This window comes from Pleurodeles waltl, chromosome 3_1, assembly GCF_031143425.1.
Source record: "Pleurodeles waltl isolate 20211129_DDA chromosome 3_1, aPleWal1.hap1.20221129, whole genome shotgun sequence".
NCBI lineage: Eukaryota > Metazoa > Chordata > Amphibia > Caudata > Salamandridae > Pleurodeles > Pleurodeles waltl.
In genome coordinates, this window is record NC_090440.1 from 1,328,463,151 (window position 1) to 1,328,489,205 (window position 26,055).

A 26,055-nucleotide genomic window follows, 5' to 3' on the forward strand; every position below is an offset into this window, starting at 1 on the left:
TTTGCTTCCTAGTTTGCATTGTTGGAGTTCTGCACTAAACATCTGGCAGGGCCACTCAGGCATTTTGATGTTCTCCTATCATTCTTGTAGCAATTTAAAGCTGAGCTGAAAGGAGAAGGGGATTATTCTCCTGCCACTTTCCATTGCTGGTTGCATGGTGGCTAGGTTATGATATAGGCAAAGAGAGGCCCACTAGGTGGGTGTTCAGTTGATGCAGTGTTAACATTGGCTGGAGGATAGGCTAGTCTTCTCTCATGGGCTGGTCAGTGGTGCTCCTGTAGCCTGCCTTAAATAAGCACAATGACTCTTTGCCCCATCTAATTACCTGTTTCTAACCAGTCGTAAGTCTAACCATGACTATTAAAAAGCTGTGTTGGTCTTGTGGCTATTTGGGTGTTTTGAGAAAATTGTTTATTAATTGAGATGGCCTTGTGTCTGCTACAGATAATGAAAACACCATGTTGGTAGGTCTAATGAATGGTTTCAGTAATGTGAACATGAGCTCAACCCCCTGTAATCGTGCCACAGAGCAGACAGGCTTGAGTTAGAGAAATTTTGTAAAGCATTTGAAGTACAGAAACAGTCAAAAAGTAAAAACAATGAAAAGTCTACTCCAATTTCTTAGAAATAAAGAAAAATGAATATAAACAAAACACCACTAAAACAACAAAAATCTAATAAGGGGAACCAGAAATATAAATCTTGAAAGATTTAAGTGAAAATAGTGCCAAAAAAATGCTAAACACCATTGGTAGTCAATGTTCTTGGTAGACCGGGACAGTTACACCAAGTAGCTTTGCCCTTCTAGGGCTTGTAATTAAGGAAGTTTGAAAAGACTTCTAAGTCCCAGTCTGAAAAGGGACTTTGTTATTTTTCTTATAAAAAACCCTTCTCCATACAGAACGAACATAAAATCCTATCTCATGCCCTGGAGCCTGTTGGTTTGATACTTTTCACAGTCGATGTCCTTGAAGCTCTGGAACAGAAATTTTGAAAAAGTTCCCAAATTTCTGATGGTGCCAAAAGTAACCACATGACTACACTTCCAAGACCCCCCAATACCTCATGGAAAACCTAGAGACTCTCGAGGTGTCAGGCAGAGGGAACAGCTAAGTCCAGTACTGATACAGTTGCCACTGGTCAGATGGCATTCTTCAGAGGAATGTTCTATTAATCTTTTTTATCTTCCTGGAGTCAGGGGATCAGAATTATGATCTTTGGGGATCTTTCTATCCTTGAATTTCAAGTGGGCGGGGGGGTCCAACCTCCTCAGGCCCTTCTCATAGATCACAGATTCCAAGTTTAGCGAGCTCAGTCTGCCTGGTAGCCTTTCAGAAGTCCAGCAGTGTTCTAAAGAGGTGTCTTTGGGTGCCACTTATACACCTGGCAGTAGCTAGTGGGTAAGGATGACTCCTCGGCACTCAGTAACCAATGGGGTAAAAGTTCCCAAGGGCAACTGAGCCCACTTTTTTAGTAGTTCCTGTTTGCCTTACCTCAAACAGGCGTATAATGCCATGTGCCAAGGAATTTTCACGATGATGTAAGTCTTTGGCCACACTAAACGTGAACTCTGAGGGCTGGATGTCTGTGTGTGTGTGAGAGTCACAGAGAAATCACCAGTGTCCTCCCCATCTAATACTAAAATCGAGTTTGAAGCACACACTGAACCCACAACAAACCCAGAGACAGAAGTCTGGTAGGACAAAAGAAGAGTCCTTCAGCAACCAGACAGAAGAAACACAAGAATTGTCTCAGTATCCATTCCTGCCCCTCTCAAGTGGCCCCAAGTATTACTTGTGGCTCAACAGAAGCCAACAGCCCAAACTGTTAATATTCTGTGGAGTTTAGAGGAGCCATATCCCATTCCTGAGATACAGTGTTAGTATTTTATTTTGTACTCAGATTGTCTACATAGGACAGCTAAGCCCATAGCTAAGCCCACCAAAGTGAAAATAGCTTTTAGGTATGGTACCAGTCACTGTTTGGGCATTGCAACAGTATTTTTCTACATGCCATACTTCTAGAATATCATGTAGGTTATAGGACCTACGGGAACCGTCTGGAACAATGACTCCAGAACAACAATTACATTGTTAATGCAAGCAGAACCAAACTTGCGTTAACGACTCCCTTTTTCTCTGCTGAACAACACACATACGTGGTTAAGGCAGAGAAAAAGGGAGAGTGCATTGGGAGAGGACGTGGTCATGTAAGTGGGGCTGGGGCAGGATTGTGGGGTAGTTTTTAGGGGTGGGGTGGATTAAGGGCTTGGGGTGGGGGTGACGGGGTCAGGGTAGTTAGTTTTTTAAGGGCCTGGGGGTGAGTGGATGGGGGTAGTTCTGGTTTTTAGGGGCAGGGGATCGGGCAGTTCTGTTTTTAGGGGCAGGGTGGGGAGATCAGGGTAGCTCTGTTTTTAGGGGTGGGTGGGGAGTCGGGGTAGTTTTGTTTTTGGGTGGGGGTCGGAGTACTTTTGTTTTTGGGGTGGGGCGGGGTAGTTAGTTTTTTGGGGGTGGGGGATCGGGTAGTTTGGTTTTTGGGGATGGGGATTGGGGTAGTTAGGTTTTTAGGGGTGGGGGTCGGGGTACTTTTGTTTTCGGGTGTGGGGGGTCGGGGTAGTTTTGTTTTTGGGGGTAGGGGAATTGGGGTAGTTTGGTGTTTGGGGGTGGGGGATCAGGGTATTTAGGTTTTTGGGGGTGAGGGGTCAGGGTACTTTTGTCTTTAGGGCAGGGGGTCAAATTAGTTTTGATTTTGGGGGTGGGTAGGGGATCTGGGTCGTTTTGTTTTTGGGGGTGGGGGGGCAGTTTGGTTTTTGGGGGTGGGGAATCAGAGTAGTTTTGTTTTTTGGGGTGGGGTGGGGTAATTTTGTGTAGTTTTGTTTTTGGGGTGAGGTAGTTTTGTTTTTGGGGGTGGGGGATCAGGGCAGTTTGGTTTTGGGGTGGGAGTATCGGGGTAGTTTGGTTTTTGGGGGTTGGGATCGGGGTAGTTTGGTTTTTTGGGGGTGGGAGAATGGGATAGTTAGGTTTTTGGGGTTGGGGTTGGGGGATCAGGGTAGTTTTGTTTTTAGGGGTGGGTTGGGGGTTGTTAATTTTAGGGTGGATGGGGGAGTTCGGGGAAGGGTTTAGGGCTCATGGTGGGTGGGAGATATCTGGGGTAGTTTTATTTTTAGGGGTGGGTGTTGGGTATTTTTAGTATTAGGGGTGGGGTATTTCTAGGCTTTAGGGCAGGTGGGGGGGGTCGCATGCTAGAACCAATCATGCCGTTCCCACATATGCCTGTACTAGGCATGCTTTTACAGTGAAAAATGGTTGTAAAGGCATGCGTCGTAAAGGGATTTGTGGTAACAAAGCAATCGGGACAACGACCGTGTTGTTCAGGCATGTGTGGTTCCAGCATTTGTTGTTCCATAGTACATTTAAGGCCTACACAAGTGTGACTTACAGATAGTTAAAAGGGAGGTTTTTACCTGTAAAAATTGGTTATTTTAATAGGTTGCACTGCAGGCCTTATGCTGCAGCAGTCAGGCTACAACGGTAGACCTGAATCATGTTTGTCGTAGTGGATGGCACTATAATAGCTGCAGTCCACAGGTGACATTTAACTCTTCCTGTCATGGGTCTATTTCTCCACCATAAACTATGGCCTTCAAGAAACGTAAATATGCTAATCATTACTTAGCCAATGTCTACATGTTTTAAGAGTCTGAGCACCTACACCAGGCACTGGGCAGCAGTGTGTGCAGAGTCTAAAATGCAGCAATAAAAGCAAACAAAAAATGGGCATAGCCACACACAAGAGGACATTTTCTCACAGGTGTGCATAGTGGGGCACAGAGCTGGCACATGGGAGGGAAGATAGAGAGCCATTGTCCAACTGTTGAGAGATGAAGCATGTCTCTCACTACAATCACTTCAGAGGTTAGTGATTCTCAGATATTTCCACTGTTTCCACCTCTGCCTCTTCTCTCTTTTATGTACAGAGATCTCCGCCATGGATGCAGAGATCTCCATAAACAGCGGTATAGGTTTTAGTAGTAAATGTGGTACAAGTGTTGGAGAAATGGGGAGTAATAATTTCTATAAATGATGTGTTTTCGAGAGTAAAAGAGTTGTGTAGGGAAGGACATGCCAATACAAAAACACACCCACAAATAAGTATGGCAATTTTGCAAATCACAAAAAACACTCCTTCATCCTCTACAGTAGTACTACTGACAAAATGGGCTTACATTTCTCCAAGTGTTGGAGATGTCAAGGACTTCATATACCCAACTAATTGTACTACCAAGCACTACCATAGAAAACAATGCAGGTAGGGAATAACACTGACATAATTTAGGAATATATATAAAAATAAAATAACATATATTTTATATTACATTTATTTTTAACTATTTTCATTTCATTTTTTCAGAATCATTTAGAAATGTAATTTAAAATACTTACACGTTTAATAATTAAATTGTATTCTAGAGTACTTTAATTTAGGAGAACTAAAAAAATATTTAAAATACAACAATATAAAACATAACTTGCAGGCAAGCTTGTAACCTAGTTGATGCAACTGTTACAGAAAACATGTAGGAGATTTAACAATGTCATTACAATAATTTATTTTAAATGAGAATGTAATATAAAACACTAATTTAAAATAAACATAAATCGAATGTTAAGTTTTTCAGATGGTGTTCTGTCTGGTTAGCTTGTTATTGGTATAGATCTCAGTGAATTAGAGAAGAGATAGGGAAGGTCGTTTTTATATTTTTTTTAATTAAATAAACATATAATAAAAAGTCTGTTCTTTATTTCTCATATTTATATCTAAGCCCAGTATGCACCTATGCATACCTGAAAGCAAGGCATTAACCAGTTTTTGGTACATTTACAGCACAACAGTTTATTTTCTTCAAAGTAGATTATTCCATTTACTATTCCACTTACTACATAACAGTGACTTCAGAGTTACCTCTTTAATTGCTATTTTTCAACAGCTTGTCCCAGCAGTAATCCCCCATGCCTATGTGTGTAAGCATATACTTGTCGCTCCAAATTTATAGCTCAGTGCAATAAACAGTTTGGCCCATTATGAACCATCGGGCTGTTAGGCAATTTCAACAGTGTTGTGACCTATCTCTCGCTAATAATATATTTATATAGTATTATCTACTAATCTTATTATCTCTGGGTCCTATCACTTCATTCCGTATTTCTATGCATGTGCCTATGCATATACTCCCTGAACTGTTTGCTCTGGAGCCGTTTGTCCTTGTGGCATCGTGTAAGGGGAGTGGCTGAGAAGAGACCTGTTTGTTTTATATATATATATATATATATATATATATATATATATATACACATATTACCTACTGGTAGTCACCAGTAGGTAGTTATAGTTAGGACCTAGTTTCCATGGACGAAGCGTCTTTTGACTTGCCTATATCTTCAGCACAGTTTGACGAATCTTCATGAATTTTTCCAAAAACAGTGTGCCTAAAAATCTTGCTGTGCGTGGGCAGTTTCGGGTGATCCGTCAAGGAGGGGAGGGGGTAAAAAAAGTGCATTTCCCATTTTAATTCCATTAGGAGTTTTGAACATGACCACAACCATCACCGCAGAACAATACGAAATTTGGCTGAAAGGTAACTTTCGGTACGCAGATTATGCTTTTTGTTATTTGGTGTAAATTCATTCAGTAATTAAAGATAAATAAAAGGAAAAACAAATTTTTATGTCTAGGGTGTGAAGACTTCCCAAATCCTCCCAGTCTCGTGCAGCGATCTGATTGGCTGCCAGCAATTCAACCAGGAAGAGTTGGCAGCCATTTTGAGACTCAGCTTCAGCCGAGTCTAAAAAAAAAAGAAAAGGGGGCACCGTACCGTTACACTTACCCCCCTAGCCTTGTTCCAGGGGAACCCCTATAAATACCCCCCTAGCCCCACTGGGGCTAAAAAAGCATTTAAAAAAAAATCACTGTGAAATTCACAAATTTTGCCATGTACTCAAAGAAAAAAAAGCAAGCGCAGTCTCCAGCACTTGCTTTTCATTTTGCCCCCGGCTGGGCCAGGTCCCAGGAGCATTCACAAGATATTGGAGGGGGTGAAGAGGCCCTCCTACTAGGGCTTATCAAAGCCCCTGAGACGGCCGCCTCCTCGGGGGCAATGCATGTTGAATGTATGCAGGGGGCCTGCGCAGCCTACCTGGGGACCACAGCCTCCCCGGGGCAATGCATGTTAAATGTATTCAGGGGCCTGCACACCACCCCCATGCGGGCCACATCGTCTCCGTAACAGTGAATTATATTGTATGCAGGGGGTCGTACATGGCAACTGCCACGCCCCGGGGACCGCAACCTTGTCAGGGTAATAAATTGTAATGTATGTGGGGTGCCCACTCGGCAGGCTGTGCCCCGGGGACCTCCACCTCCCGGGGCAATGAATTCTAATGTATGCAGGAGGGCCTGTGTGGCTCCCACCAGGGACAGCCACCTCCCCGGGACAATGAATTATAGTGTTTGCAGGGGACCACAAGGCCCCTGCACCTGGTGACTGCCACCTTCCCGGGCCCCCTCTGGGAGCCATTGATGGCCCTGTGGACCACCACCTCCCGGGGCCAACTCCTGCTACCTCCCGAGGTGCCCACCCTTGAGAGGTAGCTATTTGCTTTTGCTTGGCAGGAGCTGATGGCTCCCACAAACCAAAAGCAAACCTAACTCTGCTTTCAGCAAGCAGGAGCTGTCAAACTGTTCATGCTAGCTGGTAGAGAAAGAGATAAAAACATTGCTCCCGCAAGCAGGGAGCTGCTATTTAAAGCAGCTTTGGGCTTGTGGGAGCAATGCCGTCTCACGCAGGAGACGGGAGCCATCTGGGACTGCGGGGGCCTTAAGTCTTCCTCCATGGTTCCATAAGCACTTATGTAAATAAAATACAAATCATCCAGGTGTGTTTTTTTCTGCAGTTTCACCTTATAAAGTAATCTGACAAACGAGCTTGAGGAACAATCACATTGTCAAAGTTACAGACACACAAGGTCACTGAAGACATTTCCTCAATGTCCTTTATGCACCTGTAGTGTAGGACAGTAAGCACTTACAGATATCAACAAAGCAGGTGCTCAAGTTGAAGCTCCACTTCTGTAAAGTACTAATCATCCAAATTTCATGTGCATGCTGAAGACAAAGCAAGCATTTGTTTTTCTGTATTTCGACCTTGAGAAGTTATCTGTAAACCTTTATGGAGGTGTTTGCATCCTTGCTTTTTTTTAGAGCAATATCTCATGTAGTGACTGTGACGAGTGGTTTCATCCTTGGCAACTGCTGCTGAGACCACCCTTGTATGGCACAGGGTTGGGTGGTTATAAGGAATTGGTTGAAGAGCGTGGGGGTCAGTGGTTGAATTAACATAGTAATTAAATGTTCGATGGCATGTGTAGCTGCAGATACACATGCTGTGCACATCCCACCATCTGGTGTTGGGCTCGGAGTGTTACAAGTTGTTTTTCTTCGAAGAAGTCTTTTCGAGTCACGAGACCGAGGGACTCCTCCCATTTCGACTCCATTGCGCATGGGCGTCGACTCCATCTTAGATTGTTTTTTTTCCGCCATCGGGTTCGGACTTTTTCCTTTTCGCTCCGTGTTTCGGGTCGGAAAGTTAGTTAGAATCTCGGAAAAATCGTCGGTATTGTTTGCGTTCGGTATCGGGTTAGTTACAACAGATCGACACCGAATTGAGAAGAGCTCCGGTTGCCCGTCGGGGTTTTTCGATTCCCGTCAGGGCCTGGTCGGCCCGGCCACGTGTCTCTTCAAGGCTGATGGAACGGACCCCATTCCGCTTCTGTCCAAAATGCCATAACAAGTATCCATATACAGATCAACACCTGGTCTGTAACTTGTGTTTGTCACCAGAACACAAGGAGGCTACTTGTGAGGCCTGTCGAGCGTTTCGGTCGAGGAAGACACTCAGGGACCGAAGAGCAAGAAGACTGCAAATGGCGTCAGCACTGACAGGACAAGGGTGTTTCGAGGAGGAGGAAGAAACATTCTCCATCCAGGATTCGGACTCGGAGGAGGTCGATCCCGAAGAAACGCCGAAAACCGTGAGTAAGACGTCGAAACAAAAAATTCACGAAAAGACTGCCAAAGCCCAGGGGACGCCACCGCCAACAGGCCATGGCTTAACCCAAAAAGTAGGTGACCGTCCATCGGCACTGAAAAAGGGCGAGCTGGTGTCGAATTCATCCGACTCCGGTCGAGATACAGGCATGCAGCAATATCGGGCCCGAGAGAGTGGCTCCGAAAAGATTCGGCACTGAGACAGCGGCACCGAAATTGGTCGGCACTGAGAGGGCACTACGCCGAAAAGCAAGAAGATTTTGACGGAGCCGAAAAAAGCAGCAGAAAAGGTTTTGGTGCTGAAACATCTGGCCTCCGAACCGAAAATTAGTTCCTATTCAGAGGAACAAGGATTGTCCTCTCAAATGAAGACACACAGATTTGAAGAAGAATTACAGACAATAGAGCCAGATCACACGCAAAAGCGGCTCTTTATTCAAAAAGATACAGGGAAGATCAGCACTCTTCCCCCAATCAGAATGAAACGAAAACTTGCCTTCCAAGACAAGGACAAGGACAAACAGCAGCCACAAGCAAAAGTGGCTAAACAAATAACACCACCACCATCCCCACATCACTCTCCACAACGATCACCGGTAGCCACTCCACCAATGATGCAATCCCCAACACATACGGGGATGAGTCAAGATGACCCTGAAGCATGGGACCTTTACGACGCACCAGTGTCAGACAATAGTCCTCAATGCTATCCAGCAAAACCCTCGCCACCTGAGGATAGTACAGGCTACATTCAAGTGGTATCAAGGACAGCAGCATTTCACAATGTCAGCCTTCACTCAGAACCCATTGAAGATGACTTCCTTTTTAATACACTGTCGTCTACGCACAGTCACTATCAAAGTCTGCCAATGTTGCCCGGAATGCTAAAACACTTCAAACAAGTGTTTGCAGAGCCTGTCAAAGGGAGAGCCATTACTCCAAGAGTAGATAAAAAATATAAACCGCCACCAACAGACCCAGTGTACATCACACAACAGCTATCACCAGACTCTGTTGTAGTTGGAGCAGCGCGCAAAAGAGCCAACTCTCATACTTCAGGTGACGCGCCACCTCCAGATAAAGAGAGTAGAAAATTCGACGCGGCAGGCAAAAGGGTGGCGGCACAGGCAGCAAACCAGTGGCGCATTGCAAATTCGCAAGCTTTGCTAGCCAGATATGATAGGGCCCATTGGGACGAGATGCAACACCTTATTGAACACTTGCCAAAGGAGTTTAAAAAAAGAGCGCAGCAAGTGGTCGAAGAGGGACAAAATATCTCCAATAATCAAATTCGATCAGCAATGGATGCTGCAGACACAGCTGCTAGAACTGTCAACACAGCAGTAACAATAAGGAGGCATGCATGGCTGCGTACATCGGGATTTAAACCAGACATACAGCAAGCTGTGCTGAATATGCCATTCAACGGACAGCAGTTGTTTGGGCCGGAGGTGGACACTGCAATTGAAAAACTTAAAAAAGACACTGACACGGCCAAAGCCATGGGCGCGCTCTACTCCCCGCAGAGCAGAGGCACATTTCGGAAAACACAATTTCGAGGGGGGTTTTGAGGGCAAACCACAGAAGCCACAACCTCACAAACAAAGCCCACTTACCAGAGCCAGTATCAGCGGGGAGGTTTTTGGGGACAATATAGAGGAGGACAGTTTCAAAGAAACAGAGGAAAGTTCCAAAGTCCCAAAACTCCTCAAAACAAACAGTGACTTCAAGGTCACAAATCCCCAACACATAACACCTGTGGGGGGGGAGACTAACCAAGTTTTACACACATTGGGAGGAAATAACAACAGACACTTGGGTCTTAGCAATTATCCAGCATGGTTATTGCATAGAATTTCTCAAATTCCCTCCAAACGTCCCACCGAAAACACACAATATGTCAAAACAACATATAGATCTTCTAGGACTAGAAGTTCAGGCATTGCTACAGAAAGAAGCAATAGAATTAGTACCAGAAGATCAATTAAACACAGGAGTTTACTCGCTGTACTTCCTGATACCCAAAAAGGACAAAAGCCTGAGACCGATACTAGATCTCAGAACATTAAATACCTACATCAAATCAGACCATTTTCACATGGTTACTCTACAAGACGTAATCCCACTGCTCAAACAACAAGACTACATGACAACACTAGACCTAAAGGATGCATATTTCCATATACCAATACATCCTTCACACAGCAAATACCTAAGGTTTGTATTCCAAGGGATACATTACCAATTCAAAGTGTTGCAATTCGGAATAACAACTGCGCCAAGAGTCTTTACAAAATGCCTGGCAGTAGTAGCTGCACATATCAGAAGGCAGCAAATACATGTGTTCCCATACCTAGACGATTGGTTAATCAAAACCAATACGCTAAAACGGTGTTCACAACACACAAAATATGTCATAGAAACCCTACACAACCTAGGTTTCTCAATCAACTACGCAAAGTCACACCTGCAGCCGTGCCAAACACAGCAATACTTAGGAGCAACAATCAACACAGCAAAAGGGATTGCTACTCTAAGTCCACAAAGAGTACAAACATTTCACAATGTAATACAAACCTTGTATCCAAAACAAAAAGTACAAGTCAAAATAATACTGAAACTACTAGGCATGATGTCCTCATGCATAGCCATTGTCCCAAATGCAAGGTTACACATGCGGCCCTTACAACAGTGCCTAGCATCACAATGGTCCCAAGCACAGGGTCAGCTTCTAGATCTGGTGTTGATAGACCGCCAAACCTACATCTCGCTTCAATGGTGGAACAGTATAAATTTAAACCAAGGGCGGCCTTTCCAAGACCCAGTGCCACAATACGTGATAACAACAGATGCTTCCATGACAGGGTGGGGAGCACACCTCAATCAACACAGCATCCAAGGACAATGGAGCATACAGCAAAAACAGTTACACATAAATCACCTAGAACTGTTAGCGGTATTTCTAGCGCTGAAAGCATTTCAACCCATGATAACCCACAAATACATTCTTGTCAAAACAGACAACATGACAACAATGTACTACCTAAACAAACAAGGAGGGACACACTCAACACAGTTGTGTCTCCTAACACAGAAAATATGGCATTGGGCGATTCACAACCACATTCGCCTAATAGCACAATTTATTCCAGGAATTCAAAATCAGTTAGCAGACAATCTCTCACGGGATCACCAACAAATCCACGAATGGGAGATTCACCCACAAATACTGAACACTTACTTCCAAATTTGGGGAACACCACAAATAGATCTATTTGCAATGAAGGAAAACTCAAAATGCCAAAACTTCGCATCCAGGTACCCACAAGAGCAGTCTCAGGGCAATGTGCTATGGATGAACTGGTCAGGGATATTTGCTTACGCTTTTCCCCCTCTCCCACTCCTTCCATATCTAGTAAACAAGTTGAGTCAAAACAAACTCAAACTCATACTAATAGCACCAACATGGGCAAGGCAACCCTGGTACACAACACTACTAGACCTGTCAGTAGTACCTCATGTCAAACTACCAAACAGACCAGATCTGTTAACACAACACAAACAACAGATCAGGCATCCAAATCCAGCATCGCTGAATCTAGCAATTTGGCTCCTGAAATCCTAGAATTCGGACACTTAGACCTCACACAAGAATGTATGGAGGTCCTAAAACAGGCTAGAAAGCCTACCACTAGACACTGCTATGCAAATAAATGGAAAAGATTTGTTTATTACTGCCATAATAATCAAATTCAACCCTTACACGCATCTACAAAAGACATAGTAGGATACTTACTTCATTTGCTAAAAGCAAAACTAGCTTTCTCTTCCATAAAAATACATCTTGCTGCAATTTCAGCTTACCTGCAAATTACGCACTCAACTTCATTATTTAGGATACCAGTCATAAAAGCGTTTATGGAAGGCCTAAAGAGAATTATACCACCAAGAACGCCACCAGTTCCTTCATGGAACCTCAACATTGTCTTAACACGACTCATGGGCCCACCTTTTGAGCCCATGCACTCTTGTGAAATGCAATATTTAACGTGGAAAGTTGCATTTTTAATTGCAATCACATCTCTAAGAAGAGTGAGTGAAATTCAAGCGTTTACCATTCAAGAACCATTTATTCAAATACACAAAAATAAAGTTGTTCTACGAACAAATCCCACATTTTTACCAAAAGTAATCTCACCGTTCCACTTGAATCAAACGGTAGAATTACCAGTGTTCTTCCCACAACCAGATTCTGTAGCTGAAAGAGCACTACATACATTAGACATCAAAAGAGCACTAATGTACTACATTGACAGAACAAAAATAATTCGAAAGACAAAACAACTATTCATCGCCTTTCAAAAACCTCATACAGGAAATCCAATTTCAAAACAAGGCATTGCTAGATGGATAGTTAGGTGCATTCAAACCTGCTATCTTAAAGCTAAAAGAGAACTGCCTATTACACCAAAGGCACACTCAACCAGAAAGAAAGGTGCTACCATGGCCTTTCTAGGAAATATTCCAATGAACGAAATATGTAAGGCAGCGACATGGTCTACGCCTCATACATTTACCAAGCACTACTGTGTAGATGTGCTAACTGCACAACAAGCAACAGTAGGTCAAGCTGTACTAAGAACATTATTCCAAACTACTTCAACTCCTACAGGCTGAACCACCGCTTTTGGGGAGATAACTGCTTACTAGTCTATGCACAGCATGTGTATCTGCAGCTACACATGCCATCGAATGGAAAATGTCACTTACCCAGTGTACATCTGTTCGTGGCATTAGTCGCTGCAGATTCACATGCGCCCACCCGCCTCCCCGGGAGCCTGTAGCCGTTTAGAAGTAGATCTTAAACATTTGTACATTTGTAAATAGATTACTTGAAACTTTATTATGTACATACGCATTCACTCCATTGCATGGGCACTATTACTAGCATACACAACTCCTACCTCACCCTCTGCGGGGAAAACAATCTAAGATGGAGTCGACGCCCATGCGCAATGGAGTCGAAATGGGAGGAGTCCCTCGGTCTCGTGACTCGAAAAGACTTCTTCGAAGAAAAACAACTTGTAACACTCCGAGCCCAACACCAGATGGCGGGATGTGCACAGCATGTGAATCTGCAGCGACTAATCCCACGAACAGATGTACACTGGGTAAGTGACATTTTCCTTACTTTACATTAAAAAAAGCATAGAAATGCACAGAAACAAAACAAAGGTTACACTGGCCTTATAGTTAGAAAATAAAATTTTTAAAAACACAGAAATTCACGTACGAAACCAAAGGTTACAGGGATGTTATAGTTAGGCTTACATTTTAAATCTACAAAACCATAGAAATTCACCTGGTATAGTTAGGGTTATTTCGAGTAACTATAACTCGTGCCTAAGGTAACTGTAACTGGTGCCTCTTCCATGCTCTGCTAATTATCCCAATATATTATACCACTCATGACATCTTCTGTGACATCATTGATAATATCAGTGTATCATTTGCAGTAAAATTATTGCTGATCAAACTGTGCATGGCGAGCAGGGATCCCCCTGACCAGCTGTGCAGACAGTGTGCATTTTGAGGGTGCTGGTGCCCCCTGTGTGGCACAGCATTGCCGCTGTCTCTATTATGAGCCAGCGGCAATGCTGTCGCTACTTTCCCACTGGGCTGACCAGTTTCTGCCAGTCAGCCCAGTGGGAAGGTCATAATAGGGCCAGCATGGCAGTGACCACCCCATCAGGGGTTTGGCAGACAGGTGTTCCTGTCCTAAGTAGAGAACTGTTTTATGTCAGCAGTAGCAGGAAACAGTTGCAAAAATGCATTTATACGGATAAAAGAAGTTTGGAGGTATTTTCACTCACATGCTTTACTTTAAAAAAGTGCACTTGCTAACATGTTTTCATAATTCTTACTTGAGGTGATTGTGATCAGTATATTCTGGGCCTAAAGTTAACCGCATGTTCCATTTATCCAATGCAAACTTTCCAATAAGAGAATCAGGGCAACAAATTACCCCCCACTACTTCATGGTTTCATACGAATACCAAGTTCTTTTATTATTCAAATAGGGCCCGCGTCCTGCTGTTTTCAATAAGATTTTTAATAAATATGTAAATCAAAAAATTAATTTACAGCATGCGTTTAAAAGCATCATTTTGGAACTGACAAAGGGTTGTCGGATTGTAAAATTATCTTGCTAAAAATCATCAGGAGTAGTAAACAGAACCCATCCAAATTTGTTAATTTTACAGCATTTCGTCGGTATTATCTTCTGTTAGGAACTCGCTTGAAATTGATTATAATACAGTATATTTCACAAGCAATAATTCATTCCCAGATTAATTAGATTTTAGGTTAATATCCCATCGGAGTGTGGGACTTGAGCCAAGTCAGTGTTTTCCAGTTGTTATGGGGCTGCAGTAAAGATTCCCTGATTACAGTTCCCATGTGGCTTAAACTACCAAAACAATTCACTAATCACATTCAAACCATATAAATTAGAACATCCTTCATAGCATGCATTTTCTTCCTGGTTATGAATACAAATTCAATTCCTGATACAGCCTGCCTCAGACTCTCTGTGGTTAGCTATTCTAGTTGAGGACATGCAACAGGCGAAACATGTTCTCAGCTGGAAATGTAACTAGAAGAGAATGTCCCTGTAACCTGGTGGTAGCAAGACATGTTGTAGAGTCACTTCTCATGCTTATCCTTTATAAAAATCACTCATTTTATCTTGTATGTCCGGGCAAATGAGACCGTCCTGGGAAATGGAGACTATATACAGTGGAATTTTACCTCTGTTGTTTAAATGGGTTATCTATGGAACACTGTCCTAGCTTTAAGAAATACATAGAGCTGTACATAGAACCAGAGAGACTGTAGTAACTTTCAGTGTGCGCATGTTGGCGTAGGAGGACGGGGAATGTACACGAGGTACTGTAGACTCTCAAGGGCTGTGGGGTCTCAAGAGTTGTGTGTTTTGCACCATTCCCTTGCTCTGAGACACTCACCTGCCTGGCTTGTATATATAAATAGTGGTCTCTTGCCTGGGGAACGTTTGAATATATGAGTAAGAGGCTGGAGTAAAGATCCATCAGGCATTTTAGATTTGTGTTAGGGCCAGCGAGTAAGGAACTAAGGCAGTACCACCTTACTTTGTTGGAATTGAAGAGGTGAGGCTTTAGATTCCAGTCTACATCATCATAAAAGATGACTTAAGCTCTCTGGGAGTACCCTTTGCTTATTATTTTTATGTTTTTATTATATTGAATCATTTGAAGTTTCCAGGTATTCCATTGCATGCATGCACTCATAAAGAAGAATTGGCTAGAAATGCCAACATTGTACATTCTGCATATTTTCTAAAGGGTTTGCCACATGTTGTTTGCATTTATTTTCAAATTTTGTTCCACTGAGCTACCAGACGACCCAGGCTGACCAAAAATAGCCCCACTTTCACCCTCTCGCAACAAAGGTTTACTTGGCTTTCCTTTTGAATTCTCAATTTATGTATTGAGTGACATGAGTACTTTGGGCAGGCGCAGCTCCTCCGCTGTGGCGGAGGAGCATCCCCCTACCCACCGTCAGCAGCTGCTGCCAAACGTTTACTACAAAATGATTAACTAGGTTTATTATCATTTTGTAGTATCAGTGCGCAAATATGTTTGGCCGGCCGCCTCGGGCTGGCCAAACATACAAGCACAATAGGCTCTCTCCAGCCCAGCAACACAGTTGCCAGGCTGGAGAGAGCAGGCACAGACTCCCAGTCTGCCTGGGTGCTCCCCAGCTGCGCGCTCACACCCAATCCACCTGCTGCTTTGAGCAGCGTCAGGATTGGCTGCAGGGCAGGCTTAGAGCCTGTGCCTGCAGTGCAGGAGAGGAGCAGTGCGGCGGTTGCAGAGAAGCAGGTAAGTGATTTAAATATTTTTTTTCATTAATTCACCCCTGCACCCTCCCCCGCACCGCCCCACCCCAACAAAGCTCCGCAAGCCGCTCCTAACTTTAGGGCTTGACAGGCTGTGTGGACTACAGATTTGTTATGAACCGTTTACATATTTAGTTGAGTGGCAGTGGGAAAAGAAACACTATCGCTAAAAGGAATGATTACAAATGATCATGCACAATCATTTAGAGTGCATAAAGTGCAATTCCAGAAGAGTAACTGAAATAGTCAGCTTCAGGATAGAGGCTGACCATGATGCAGTAATCAATTTCTGCTCTTCTTTTACAACTTTTTACTTCATATTTTCAGTATTTCATTTGTGCCCATAGGAAACTGGGACCAGATTTAGCAGACAGGGTTCTTTGTTTTATGGTTTAAGTGACATATACTTGTGGACATTTGCCACATGAATTTAGTTTTAGTTCATTGAATTTCCTCCCATGTGTTGAATTTTAATGTTCTGGAGATTTATGCTCCACAGCTACTGTTCTTTTTTTGAGTCTTCTGAGCCATTAATTTGTCTCTCACAAAATGATCATTCCACCTATCGTCCAATGATTACTTCATACATCTAGAGTTAGGGCCTCGTTACGAGTTTGGCAGTCCCACCAGGGGACCGCAAAACTTACAGGGAGGATGCCACCGCCATAGCAGTGACTTCCCCCCAAGTGTATTACAATGTTTCTGCAGGGCTGACCAGCCGGAACATTGTAATATGCATTCCCGCCGGTATGACCGGCAGGAACAGTGCTAAGATATTGGCTTTGGCTCACTTAACGGAGCCAGGGCCAATATCCTAATACTCCAGCACCCCCGGAATGCGCACTTTCTGCTGAGCAGACAGTGCACATTCCGATGGTGCTGGGAAGGGGGGCCCCCCGCACTGCCTACAACATGGTCAGTGCAGGGGACCCCCTGTGGCCCCCAGCACTTACTTTCTGCCAGCCTTTTCATGGCAGGCTCCCCACCATGAAAAGGTTGGCGGAATAAGGGGTTGTAATAAGCCAGGCGGCACTGAGTTCAACGCCGCCATGTCTGGTTGCAAGTCCGACCACCGTCATGCCGTTGCGAACCAGGTTCCCGGCAGGGACGGCTTTCCTTTGGCAGTCCGTCCGCTGAAGTCATAATTTGGCAGTCGGACTGCCAAAGCCACGGCATTCCGACCACCACCATGAGTTTGGCGGTCTCATGGCCCCCAAAACTTGTAATAAGGCCCTTAATGATTTGTACTGAATAAGTAAAAGTGACCCCAAAAAAAGACATAGCAAAAGTTCCTGAGGTTGATGCTAGTGGGCTCTAAAATGAAAGGTTAGTTAATGCATTGCATGGATAGGGAGGTTGTTTTGACCCACAAATGTCTGAGCTAGCAATAGTTATGAGACGTCCTGAAATGTTTGTGATTGGGATGTTTATTCATTTCTAGGCAGACTTGTAACATAAAACATTTTCATTTTAAAGTTCCATCATCTTTATTTTTAAAATAATGGAGGAATATGATGTAAATGTAAGAAATGCATTCAAATGAAACATCATGAGAGCTTTCTTTGGATTGCAGTCATTCACTTATTTTGAAAGAAATCACACTGTCTACAGCACTTGCACTCACTCTGTAGTTCCATGAGTTAGCTTCATACCTAGGAGACACCTCTTTTAACAATTTACTTGAGACTTTTTAAATCACAGCTCAGCTCAGCCCAGAGTGCTCTTCTCTCATTTAATGCCACTGGCTGTATCTTTCCACCTTCACTGGTGTGCTTGCACTGAACTGCAAGACATCATTATAACTATATCCTCCTCTCTCTGCCCCTACTGGCTTCCTCCCATGTCTCTCATTTTAATGTGCTAGCACTGCATGTGTTAGCACACATAGGGGCATATTTATACTCTATTTGCACCGGATTTGCGTAATTGTTTTTACGCAAATCCGGCACAAACTTAACTCCATATTTATATTTTGGCGCTAGACATGTCTAGCACCAAAATATTGGAGTTAACATCATTTTTTTGCCCGCGGAAAACTACCTTGCGTCAATGAGATGCAAGGTAGGCGTTCCCGGGCAAAAAATGATTTCAAAGCCCTAGCGCCTTATTTATCCTCCCGTGCAAAAATCATGCACGGGAGGAGGAGGACCTTAAATAATGGTGCCGAGCCTCCTTAGCACCATTATTTAACACTTGGGTCAGGGCTGGCGTTAGGGGACCTGTGGGCCTTTTTCCATGGTCACAGACCATGGAAACAGCCCACAGGTGCCCTTCCCTGCCCCCAGGAACACCCCACCCACCCGCACCCACACCTGGAGGACACCTAAGGATGGGGGGACCCATCCCAGGTAAGTCCAGGTAAGTATTTTCTATTTTTTTTAAAGTGCCATAGGGGGGCCTAACTTGGGTCCCCCACATGGCACTGTGCCCAATGGCCATGCCCAGAGGACATAAGTCCCCTGGGCATGGCCATTGGGCTGGGGGGCATGACTGGGGGTTGTGCATCAAAACAATGACGCTAGTCAGGTTAGAGGCATTTTTTTTACTCTAACCTGACTAGAGCCATTCTTTCCCGCACAACCTCCAGTTTTCCCTACCCCTCCCCTACCCAGTTAGCGTCATGTACTTTGACGCTAACCGGGCCTTAGCGCCGGCTTGCGCCATTTCTTAAATATGGCGCCCGGCTGGCGTCCTGGAATGGCGCTAGCCGGCGATATCATTTGTTACGCAAACCTGCACTAACGCAGTTTTGCGTAAAAAAGTATAAATATGTGCCTAAATGTAGAACTGTTACCTTTGCTCATGCTTGTTTAAAAATTAGGTACAATAGAAATCACGATCGGCACTTTGGGCAGGATAATAAAGAATGCTAGTGTAAAACTGCATCTGCACCAGCAGAATAGTGCAAAATTGCATTAACAGAGTTGCAGTGTTGCAGTGTTTGCAATCCGACCTCACACCCACAAATAAAGCTATTTTGATAAAAAAATATAAGATGATGTATACTGAACGTCGCACATATTGGACGTTATGCAAATAGGCCAATGTGGCGCGGTTCATACTTGGACTGCAAGAAATATATATTTTTTATTATTTGCCATGAGAGTCTGGTGGTGCTCTTCGAAGAAGGTCACTGTCTGCTACAGCAAAATAACCCTGGTGTTTCTGCAGAGGGAAAATGGAGAGTGAGTCATTATTTCTAAATTATTTTACCACCAGCGCAGATTGTGTTCTGACAGTCTATAAAGTACAAGGCCTATCGTATTATTGAAAATTATGTTTCACCGGGGAAAAAAACTTCAAATATTGCATTTTTAGCTGAGCTCTAATCTTGTGGAGGTCACTCACTTCGATCCTTCACCTTTGCAGATCGGCGCCTACCTGTAATTGTTCCACTAGTTTCAGGAGCCTTTACTGTCCCAGCATTCCATTCCTGTGGCAAATGAGATTTTTCTATTTTCACTGAAGCACTTCCTATAGATTCTAATAACAGAACGCATAGGCTGTAATATGCACAGAACCTTAGTTCTTTGCTTTTAGTCTTCTTTATATCTGGCGGTGCAAGCGCTGATTTTGTTACAAATTTGTGTCACAAACTACTGCCACATTTTAAATGATTTGCAATAATGTCTATATTGTTGCACTGTATTCAACATACATTTAAGCACTGGTGGTTTTGGATTTGATTATAGTGCGTAATTTGCCCTATGCTATTGTTTTACAAGCATGCTTTACCTTTTTGTAGAGTTTAAAGTTTAGGGGTAGGTCAAGTATGTAGAGCATCAGAGAGACATATGTTTAGTTAACATACATGCATTGTGTGGTTTTCCGACTAGCCATTTATAAGTAAGTGGTGGGATATTATTTTCTTTAAAAAGAATTCCAATACTAGGGTGGTTGGTATTAATCCACTGTTCCCTGACATTTGCAAAACACGTAATTGAGTAGAAAGGAAAGTACAACACTACTTTTTTTACAACATCGAATATTATTGAGGCTCTGCACATTCCGTCTTCACGTAGATGGAGTCTGTCTTTGGCCACGTTCGATGTGGACATAGAGTTGGGGCTGTGGATAGCTGGTTATGTCATCGTCGACACATGGTACTTTCAGAATTTTAGGAAAATTGGACATTTGACTTGTGGTCAGGAGCCACCACTGAGAGTAGGCTGGATATCTGTCTAGCAGTTGCATCCTCATTGTGAAGTATAGGCATGATGTCTGATACAAAGATAATCAATTAATGCTTTAGGCTTATTTGCCCATTTTCTGAGTGATAGGGCCACATTTATCTACACTTCACACCACTTTGGATTCAACAAAAGTGATGCAAACTAGTGAAAAGTGTTGATTTGGGATTTACTTTACCGGAAGGGTGCCTAAAATAATTAAAAAGTATCTCTGCTTGCTACTTTTCATCCGGGGGGCATGCCATGGGTGGTGCATGGGTTTTCCCACGCTTCTATCCATGGTTTCTGACAAAAAGCCCTATCTACTAAGACGGCTCTGCTTGAAAACTTTTATCTCCTGAGGTATGCATAAAGAAGGAGTAAAGTTTACTTTTCTAATTTTGCATTTGTGGTGTAATGTACACCACACAAAGCAGGAAAAGTTTAAAAGTAGGTATAAGGATATAATTATGTAGTGGAAGGTTCCCTTGTGGTACATAATCTGTGTGCTTGACATACTTGGACACCTTTACACTCTGGTGCAAAGGTTTGTGCATGGTGCTAGGCAGTCAGAAATGGCACTAGCACTTGGGAAGAGCGCAGCAACGCTATCGCTTGGTAGAAATGGCACTGTCCTGCTGTCTCTCACATGCAGTGCAGTACAGCAACTTAAGTTGTTGCGTTTTGTGAGATATTAGTGAATCTGGCCCCATGATCTCATGTAAGTGAGCTTCAGGGTAAATACAAATGTCTGTTACTAGTTCATAAGACTTAGGGCCAGATGTAGCAAAGTATTTGCACGTCGCAAACGAAATGCCTCTTTGCTATGCAGAAATGCATATTGCGAGTCGGTACCGACTCGCAATATGCATTTCCGACTCGCAAATAGGAAGGGGTGTTCCCTTCCTATTTGCGAGTCTGAGTGGTATGCAATACCATTTGCGACCGCGTACGCGGTCACAAATGGCATCGCAGTTACCATCCACTTCAAGTGGATGGTAACCCACTCGCAAATTGGAAGGGGTCCCCATGGGACCCCTTCCAGTTTGTGACTGGACCCACAAACATTTTTTCAGGGCAGGGAGTGGTCCAAGGGACCACTCCCTGCCCTGAAAAAATACCGAAACTAAAGGTTTCGGTTTTTTTTTTAAGTGCACTTAAAAATAAAATAAAAACTGCTTTATTTAACAGCAGTCCCGAACATGGAGGTCTGCTGACGACAGCAGGCCTCCATGTTTGCGAGTGCCTATACTCGCTATGGGGCCGCAATTTGCGACCCACCTCATGAATATTCATGAGGTGGGTCATTGCGACCCCATAGCGAGTTGCAGTCGGTGTCTGAGACACCGTACTGCATACCAATTTGCGAGGTGCAAAGTGCGAGTCGCATGGACTCGCACTTTGCACCTCGCAAATTTTAAATTTGCTACATCTGGCCCTTAGTGCCTGATTTAAAGTTTGGCGGATGGGTTACTCTGTCACACATGTGACGGATATTCTGTCCTCTGTATTACAAGTTCCATAGGATATAATGGAATCGTAATACAGCAGACAGGATATACTCTTGTGACAGAGTAACCCACCCGCCAAACTCTAAATCAGCCCCTTACTTCCTATGGGGACAGGGTTAGAACTATAGGCCCCCTAGCCACTAAGGTCGAAAGACCGCGGAGGCCATTCTGGCTTTCCCGCTGGGCTGGCGGGCGACCGCCAGAAGGCCGCCCGCCAGCCCAGCGGGAAACCCCTTCCCACGAGGAAGCCGGCTCCGAATGGAGCCGGCGGAGTGGGAAGGTGCAACGGGTGCAGTTGCACCCGTCGCGAATTTCAGTGTCTGCTAAGCAGACACTGAAATTCTTTGTGGGGCCCTCTTACGGGGGCCCCTGCAGAGCCCATGCCATTGGCATGGGCACTGCAGGGGCCCCCAGGGGCCCCACGACACCCCATACCGCCATCCTGTTCCTGGCGGGCGAACCGCCAGGAACAGGATGGCGGTATGGGGTGTCGGAATCCCCATGGCGGCGCAGCAAGCTGCGCCGCCATGGAGGATTCCTGAGGGCAGCGGAAAACCGGCGGGAGACCGCCGGTTTTCCCTTTCTGACCGCGGCCAAACCGCCGCGGTCAGAATGCCCTTGAGAGCACCGCCAGCCTGTTGGCGGTGCTCTCGTGGTCGTTGACCCTGGCGGTCAATGACCGCCAGGGTCAGAATGACCCCCTAAGTCTTGACTGCCACTGTTTGTGAATTTTGGCCTGTTGTGCATATCAAACCAACAATATATGGAGTTACTGCTCTAGAGGCAGAAGCACTGGGGCAGCGGGGGTACCATCAGAATTTAATGGATCTCGACTTTTGTAACTTCATTTTTGGGATCTTGCACTGTGGTATTTACATTTGCTTTATCTACATAATCATGAAACCAATCATTAATGTAAGAGTTCCTGGGCTGGAGGTAGGAATGGGTAAAAGGAATACAAATATAAAAATGACATCCTGCCTGACCTGTTCCCACAATTTTGAAAACAGCGTAACCAACCAGACATACATTGAAAGGTCAACAGAGTAATCCCCAAGAAGGTATATCTTCAAAAATTCAGATACAAGTAGATACCAGCAGCAGATTATGAATAAGGCCTATTCTCAGAGAATACTATGGCGGTCATTCTGACCGCGGCGGGCGGCGATCGCCGCCCACCATCCGGTCACCGCCAAATGGCCGCTCCGTGGTCAGGAGACCGCGGATGCCATTCTGGATTTCCCGCTGGGCCGGCGGGCGACCGCCAAAAGGCCGCCCGCCGGCCCAGCGGGAAAGACCCTGCAACAAGGAAGCCGGCTCCGAATGGAGCCGGCGGAGTTGCAGGGGTGCGACGGGTGCAGTGGCACCCGTCGCGATTTTCACTGTCTGCAAAGCAGACAGTGAAAATCTTCATTGGGCCCTGGCATGGGCAGTGCAGGGGCCCCCAGGGGCCCCATGACACCCGTTCCCGCCATCCTGGTTCTGGCGGTGAAAACCGCCAGAAACAGGCTGGCGGGAAAGGGGTCGGAATCCCCATGGCGGTGCTGCAAGCAGCGCCGCCATGGAGGATTCCCTGGGCCAGGGGAAAACCGGCGGGAAACCGCCAGTTCCCCTTTTCTGACCGCGGCTTTACCGCCGCGGTCAGAATAGCCCTGGAAGCACCGCCAGCCTGTTGGCAGTGCTTCCGCTGCCCTCCGCCCTGGCGGTCAGAGACCGCCAGGGTTGGAATGAGGGCCTATGTCTCCTTGGATTTTTTAAGTTATTTTCACAGTACAGCTTTGCAGATAGGCCGCCTCTTTGTATAGAAAGATTGCAATATAAACAGTACATTCCACCATTTGTTTTGTTAGCCCCTTCTTTATTACATAATGCAGCATACATTAAAGTTTTTTGCTGTAACAAAGTTGCTAGGGTCATACCCAGTCGAAATGACAGAGAGCCCATTTGCGAGGATGTTTGTAATTAGAATTACTGAACGTATGCAGATTTTAACAAACACTGATACTAACTTATTTCCTGAATGTTACTACATAAAGTACTCCTAGGTAATGAGCAGTGCATACTTAAACCTTTCCATTGATGCTCCGGGCATTGACTTAGAACCTACTGTTATACAACAATGTCTTTTTAAATATATTTAAGTAAGATGAAAACCGAAATGCAATGCAACTATTCATTGTAAAATGAAAATATCAAAGTAACTAATGAAACTAGGTTTTTCTGTGAAGCGTGACAAAGTTACAATTTAATGATGTAAAATGGCCAAATGGCAACAAATTCTCATGGGATCATAGTTATTTTATAAATTTGGTGTTTGATTAAATTTGAATAACTACATTGTACATCATGCACTTAATGAACATTGAGTAGTCCAATGCAAAATCCTGATCCGCTAACTTTGTGTTTTTTTGTGTTGCACAGAAATTGATGCAAGCTAATGAAAGTAAGGAAGAGTCTGCTGGTACTTTAGCACAGATTTCCCTGGAGTCTCTCAATAAATTCAACCGCAACAGCTTGATTTTATTAGAAAAAGAGAAGAAAGGGGATGATCACAAAGAAGAAAATGGAAGGGATGAGGCGGTGTCTTTAAGTTGTTCTGATAGGGCTGCTGTGGACAATTTAGAATCCTTGAGCGACTCTCTGTACGACAGTTTCTCATCCTGTGCGAGCCAAGGGTCTAATGATGTATGACGGTACTCTGAGGGGTGCTGTGACTCGAGCACTTAAGGACCAGAGAAAATAAAAGAAGAATATCAGTTTGGAAACATGCCAGACTTTGAGTGTTACACCATCCCCACCTATAAGGCATCCTGTCGACTATATTTTCTTGTCATAGCAATAATAAAAGGCAGTATCCACATACTGCACATACATCAATATCAGTAAGAAATGTCTTAATTTTGCACTTTTATAAATATTGTACAAAGGTTGTAAATGTTTTTAAAAATAAAATTATATTTGTAGCAAAAGAAAAAAAAGTCAGCAATAAATATTAACTGGTGCCATGCTCCCAACAGCTAGAGAACTGTGTTTTACATATATTATTAACAAAAAGTTGGTTGATTTTTTTAAAAAAAAGTCCATTTGGCTAGTCTTAAAACTGTAAGCATACACACACTGCTTTAAAAAAAACTGAGCCTTCCCAATTGTGTGTAATTACATTTTCACAATCCTTCTTTACAGCAGCAACTCTGATGTGCTTTTGATTGAGTACAATTTCTCATCCTTCTCTGTGGGTTAATTTTAGTTGTCAAGTTTGCAGAGCCTTTTCTCATGATAGCTCTGTGGGATTCTAACGTTAAACACTGTGGAGACAGCAGCGGAGTGGAAATGATTCACTGTTTTAGGTCTCAATGCAGCTTTACCTCTTAATGTGCTCAGTTTTTTTCCTGGTGCTGTTTATTTCTGAAATGTCTCTCTCTCTTGCAAAAAAGAGTCGACACTTCATTGTCCGTTCCTTCTGCATCTGGGAATCCTGGAAACTCAATTAATATCTATGGTTTATACATTTTCCAACATTTGAAGAACTGGTGCTAACAAAGTCTAATTTAAATTTATCATAACCCCTTTTTCTACAAACTTGTTTATATGTAAGCAAAAAGTCTATTTCAAATGTTATATGTATTTTTTGGGATGTGAAGTATTTATAATAACTTTTGTACAGGGGCCTGTAAGCTAATATTTCTAAAATATTTCCAGAAAAAAGTACTATTTCTTTATCAGCAATTGGTTAATTTAAAAAAAGGTTACAGTTCTATCAGTGTTAACTTGTCAATGCATTTGTGCAATTTGTTACGATGAAACTCAATGTTATTTTAAGTAATGATATCGGACAAGCAATGTTGCTTTGTGATCAATAATAAAACATTTCCGTCAAAATCTGTTTCTAAATAAATTATATCTCTTCCATGCATGGCGTGGTTACCAAATGTTTTTTTAGTCTAATTGAACATAATATTATATATGAAGTATTCCATTTGCAGCAGAATCAATAGATGGAATGTTTGGCGAATTAAGAAAAATCTTCCTATGAAGGTCTGCTGGGAGGGAGACCAAAGAATGATGTTGCGCCACAAAAATAAATGTTGCCTCATAATTCTGTAATTAAAAATGTAATGAGTATCATGCCTCAGTGTGGACTGAAGAACATGGGAAACCTACAGATGTAGTCTACAGCCACTTGCAATCGAGTGGCCTTCATCCTTACAGTCACATTCCTATGAAATGCTATTAATATTGAAGAGAAACCTTATGCAAACATGCACTGTAAGCTTCACTTGGAATACAATGACGTGCTAACACCAGACATAGGGGTAAGATTTACAAAGTTGTT

At 43.7% G+C, this 26,055-nt stretch overlaps 1 protein-coding gene across 3 annotated transcripts in view; it reads left to right on the forward strand.

Annotated features, from left to right (window-relative positions):
- The window catches only part of NCKAP5 (NCK associated protein 5), a 671,283-nt gene extending 645,648 nt beyond the window's left edge, over positions 1-25,635 (forward strand). For all 3 annotated transcript variants that reach the window (XR_011201523.1, XM_069224677.1, XM_069224678.1), the window contains one exon: positions 24,144-25,635. Coding sequence is in view for 2 of the 3 variants with exons in the window: in XM_069224677.1 (XP_069080778.1) it covers positions 24,144-24,413 (270 nt within the window). In the remaining variant the exon portion in view is untranslated. The remainder of the gene's footprint in view (positions 1-24,143) is intronic.
- Positions 25,636-26,055: the final 420 nt, after the last annotated feature.